The 5035-nt window shown below is 43.4% G+C and overlaps 1 protein-coding gene across 1 annotated transcript; it reads right to left on the bottom strand.

The window, feature by feature from the left end:
- Positions 1–2266: 2266 nt before the first annotated feature.
- Positions 2267–2833, bottom strand: LOC147618462 (uncharacterized). Its single transcript, XM_086775052.1, has 2 exons — positions 2486–2833; positions 2267–2392 (listed from the first exon to the last, which is right to left on the bottom strand). Exons 1-2 carry the CDS (start codon positions 2831–2833, stop codon positions 2267–2269), a joined length of 474 nt encoding a protein of 157 aa, XP_086631178.1.
- Positions 2834–5035: the final 2202 nt, after the last annotated feature.

Consider the following 5035-nt stretch of genomic DNA (forward strand, 5'->3'; position numbering starts at 1 on the left):
ATGTGTGACATCGTGATTGGCTTGCAACCAACCTACCCACCTGCCATGCACTACAAATGGGTAGTGGATCTAGTTACAATGCCTTTGGGAATTTGGCAGATGCGGTACATAGCACTTGCAAGAGAAGATTTGACAAATCAGGTAGAGGGGCGTGCTCTTAGAACAAAGAGTACGGAAATAGTATGCAAATTTCTCTTGGAAGATGTGATTTGCCGGTATGGTTGTGTTGGAAAAATAACAGCTGATAGGGGTGAGCTAGATGTTGAAGAAGCAAGGGAATTCTTCTCTAGAATTGGCATCAAACTGTCCCTAACATGTGCTTACAATCCTGAGGGCAATGGTAAAAGTGAGCGAGGACATCCTCCAATCATTAAAGCTTTGGCTAAGGTATGCAGAGAAAGAATGCGAGAGTGGCCAAGGCTGCCACCATATGCTTTGTGGGCTGACCGTACAACTCATAGCTAAGTGTGACAGGATACATGCCTGCAGAATTAATGTATGGTCAGAAGCCAGTAATGCCAGTTGAAGAAGTAGTTCCGACTTGGAATGTATTGCCCTGGGTGGAAGGATTGAACAAGGAAGACCTCCTTGCATTGCGAATAAGGTAGCTGGAGAGGAGGCCTGAAGATGTAGAGCTTGCTAAAGCTCGTTTGAAAGATGCAAGGTTGAAAAATAAAGAAAGATTTGATAGAAGACACAGACTCCGGCCAAAACCTATTGAAGAAGGTGATTGGATCCTAATGTATGATAGTAGCCTTGACAACCAGTTCACTGTTCAAAGAAAATTTGCAAAAAGATTGTTTGGCCCTTACATTGTCAAGCATGTGCATGGAAATGCCACGTATACCCTATGTGAGCTTGATGGAACAGATATAAAGAATCTTGTGGGTGGCAGGTAAAAGAATCAAGATGTTTAAAAGAAGGCATGACAGTGATCCTTTTGATTCATAGGAGACTCAAGATGAGAGGCTTGATAGTGATAGTATGGATATGGTTGAAGAGGAAGAGGATGATCTTCTTGGTAATGTAGAAGATGAAGATGACATCCAGTTATATGTGGATCTTGATGATGATTTGGCACATACCAGAGGATGTGCAGGTTTAGAGGGGGTGGATGTCGTGCCGTGGCACGTCTATGGTGTGAAACCATGCATATGAAGCCATTAAATGCAAATCCAGATGCATGGGATTAAGTGCCATGACTTGAGTCATTATATGATGCCTAAGTACATATGTTCATATTGTAAATGAGGTTCAATAAGACGAGCTGAGGCTGAGTCGGGTCTCGAAGCTTCTGTACATGAGTGTGGTGTGAATTATGGAGCTTTATGCTTATGGTAGACCTTGTAGTAGGGAACACCCTTCTCGACATGTATGGAAATGTGAGAGCATGTATGATATAAGGTTTGGTTTTGAAGAATGCCCTTTTGAGATATCGTGTCTTGGAATGCCATGATTTCAGTTCTTACTCGGAATGAACAAAACAAGGAGAACTTCAATAAGATGCTGCACACATTCAAAGTCTTTGTGTATCCTCATAGGCAGAATGATCCCTTCAATAATATCTTCATGCCCATGGATGGTGAACCTAGTGGCAACTATGCTAGTGAGAGCTATTTCAAGATGGCTCTTGTGAGTAGGGACGTGGTGGTTCTACTGTTACTCAGACCTCATGGGTAAGTAGGAAAAACTCAATTATGTACATGGTCTGCCACTACTACATATTAGCCTAATACCGGGGCTTGTACCGGCGCTATTTAACGAGGTCTAAAAAAGCCTCGTCATCGGTATAAGCGCCGGTATAAGCGCCGGTATCGCAGCGTCGGTATACCTGTCGGGTACTAATACCGGCGCAGATAACGGCGCCTATACCGACGCTAACCGGGGGTAATACCGGCGCTTAAACCGGCCGTTATACCGACTCATATACCGACGGATAAACCGGCCTCTATACCGAATCATATACCGAAGTGTAAACCGGCATCTATACCTATGTATATACCGACGCTGATACCAGGGCAAATACCGACGCTGTAGCAGAAATTTTTTTTTGGGCAGAATAGTGCTGCCTGGCTGTTGCCTAGCTGCCTGCAATGAGCAGGATCAACAACAGCAAACAGACAGCACCATTCTGTCTACAATAGAGCACAAAAACAACCGTGCTCGTTTGCATATTTTCCTGATATCGACAAACAAGAAATTAAATTAAACATTAATACTCAAGAATGTTTTGATCATATTTCATTAGTTTGAAGGTCATCTTACATCATGGTAATGCCTCCCAATTGACGGTCTCTCCTTCTTCTTCAAGCATCTCAAACAAGGCCACAAGGCCATGTTTGTGAGCGTACTTCTCCTCTCGCCTGCTTGGTGGGCGATTCATGGCCAACTCCTGCACACACGATTAACAATTATAACTTTTAAAAAATCAACATTTAGCCCACATACATACATTTAAATAAATAAAATTGCTACAAACACTTACGAATTCATGGCGCATGGTTTCGTAACCACCACTCCCGAGATGAGAAGCCCCTACTGTTTGCAGTCTTGCCCTTGCCGCCTCTCTTTGTTGTTGAAACCTGTCTGGTGTCTCGGTGAGCTCCTGAGCAATGGCTGCCCACTCCCTGTCATCTAGCCAAACAGGTTTCTCCTTCCCCTCTCTGAATGCGTCCCTCGCCTCTGACCTACGATGCCCCATCAAAATGCGAGCTGTATACTGTATCCACTCATTAGAGACGACATTCATAGGGTCAGATGGCTGGAACTCTTGCTTTATCTTTGTGTTTATATAATTTTTCTTTCCCTTGTCTTGCTGATCCCATTTAGTCATGATAGAGTCATGAAACTGTATAGTGCACAATTGTCGAATGCGTGTCTTCATTGCCTTCCCTGCACTATCCATTATTGGTGCCCCATCCCTAATTGTGTAAATCTTGCTGTTGTCATGGTCATGTGCACCCCAGGGAGTGGAAGGTGACCCTATGGGTGTGCTATCAACAGATGAGAGCGAAGGACGACGCTCACGTGGTGGTGGTGTCACAGCATCTGTGGCACTACCACCACAACAACCTCCCCCTGAAGACCTACTACGTGAGCGCCGTCTATGTGAAGACGTGGTAGATCGAGCTGTAACAGGAGTGGAAGGCTGTGTGGTACGAGGTGTGGGAGCTGCTGTCGTACCCACGGGTGTGGGAACTGGCGTCGGGAATCAAGATGGTGAGGCAGATGTCCCTGCTCCAGAACCCCAATAACTCTGAGCCATGGCTCTCTGCTCTGGAGTCATGGACGAAAGAAAACCATATAACTGCTGGGGACTCATGCCCTGCGGTGTAGGATTAAATGAGAAATCTGGACTATAGTCGTAGGGCGGTGAGTCACCCATGGCCTGTTGGACAAAAAACCATATGACAAACTTGTACGGAATGAAAATTACACGGTAAACAATGAATGAAAGAACCATAAGATAAACATTAACAATGATAAACAACATTGGTAAAACTATATCAACTTGCTCCTACAGTAGTGATTATGATGGTAAACATTAACAATGGTAAACAATGAATGGACCTTCAATGTCATAAAACCATTACAAATATGTCATAACTATTTGCATAATCATTAAGATACATCATTTTATAAATCATTATCTATTCTATCATCCTCATTAAGATCAGTAGCCCCAAAGAGATCTATGTCTATGCACATTTCAGCATCCTCATCATTAAAAGTCCCTTGATGAAGGATGTCTTCATCATCTATGTCTTCTTCCTCAACTTGATTTTCAGCTTCCTTGGTTTGCACCTCTTCATTTGGATCTTGCTCTAGTTCCTTCTCTTCATTTGCTTGCTCCTCTTCATTGTTGATATCGGCTTGTTCTTGCTGCTCTCCATTACCCTGTGCATCCACATCACCTTGTTGTAGCTCAAATTCTTCAAAAATTTGCTTACTGCGGGGGGCGACTTGAACCACAAACAGCCAGCGTGGATCTTTTGGATCCGCTTTAAAGACAACCTGCTCACAATGCTCTGGGCGCACAAAAGTATCTTGCTGATCGGTCCATACCTTTGTGGAGTCCACTTGGATGAGGCCACTCTTGTCTCTACGTACAGTTGCATGTGGCCCATTCATGATTACCTTGAACCACTTCACATCAAAGATAAACAACTCAAAACTTCTGAAGCCAACCTTCAATATATCTTGAATGGTTCCAAAGTAATCAAGCATTCCAGTAATTGTGTTATCATCACTTGCACTTGCACGACTTTCTTGAACAAACTGTGCTGTGACACCACAATCAAAGGTTGCTCTTCTTTGGTCTATTCGTTCTACTCGAAAATGACGTCCATGTGACCAAAACGCCCCATATTTGTGATACTACAATGAGCACAAAAAGTTTATTGATGGAGAATCAAACACAGAGACATGTAGAGGAAAAAATGAGAGACATGTAGAACTTAAACACTTACATGCCAATCGCATCCTTTTGTAAGCTCCTCCTCCTCCTCTGTTATAGGTAAACCAGCACGTTTGGCTTCTAAAATTGTAGCTTCTAGCCATCTACCTGTGGGAAAGTCCGGAAGAGCTTGCATACCTTCTGGATATGGGAGATTTCTTGTAGTGCGATTCCTTCTGAAACTTAAACGATCTTGTACTCGCTGTCGCTTGAGAGCTTCATATGTCTCAATCCACTTCTCCATTACATGAGAGTTCAAGATGCAAAATTTGTTGATTTTTTCTCTCAAAGTGTTATCCATCTTTCTCTTAATGCCTTGGCCTTGAGGTTCCTCACCAATGACTCGCCTGTTGGACTCTTGAGACCATAGTCGAGGTATCTCTGGATCTGAGGAACTTAAATATTCAGTGATGTAAACAAGGGACTCTTGTATCAGCCACCCTTCTGACATACTACCCTCTGGGCGAGCCATTTGGCGAACAAATCCCTTTAATGTCTTCATAAACCTCTCCAAAAAGAACATCCATCTTGAATGGACTGTTCCAGCAACTGCAACCTCATCTACAACATGAACTAGCA

This window comes from Cibotium barometz, chromosome 35 (assembly GCF_041138505.1).
Source record: "Cibotium barometz isolate CiBa-2024 chromosome 35, ASM4113850v1, whole genome shotgun sequence".
In the NCBI taxonomy this organism is placed as follows: Eukaryota; Viridiplantae; Streptophyta; class Polypodiopsida; order Cyatheales; family Cibotiaceae; genus Cibotium; species Cibotium barometz.

Excerpts from the sequence above, each read along its gene's own strand:
- LOC147618462 (XM_086775052.1), bottom strand. The coding sequence starts at position 2,833 with ATGACTAAATGGGATCAGCAAGACAAGGGAAAGAAAAATTATATAAAC. Across the intron at positions 2,393-2,485 it reads AAACCATGCGCCATGAATTC|GAGTTGGCCATGAATCGCCC; the intron begins GTAAGTGTTTGT and ends TCGTGTGTGCAG.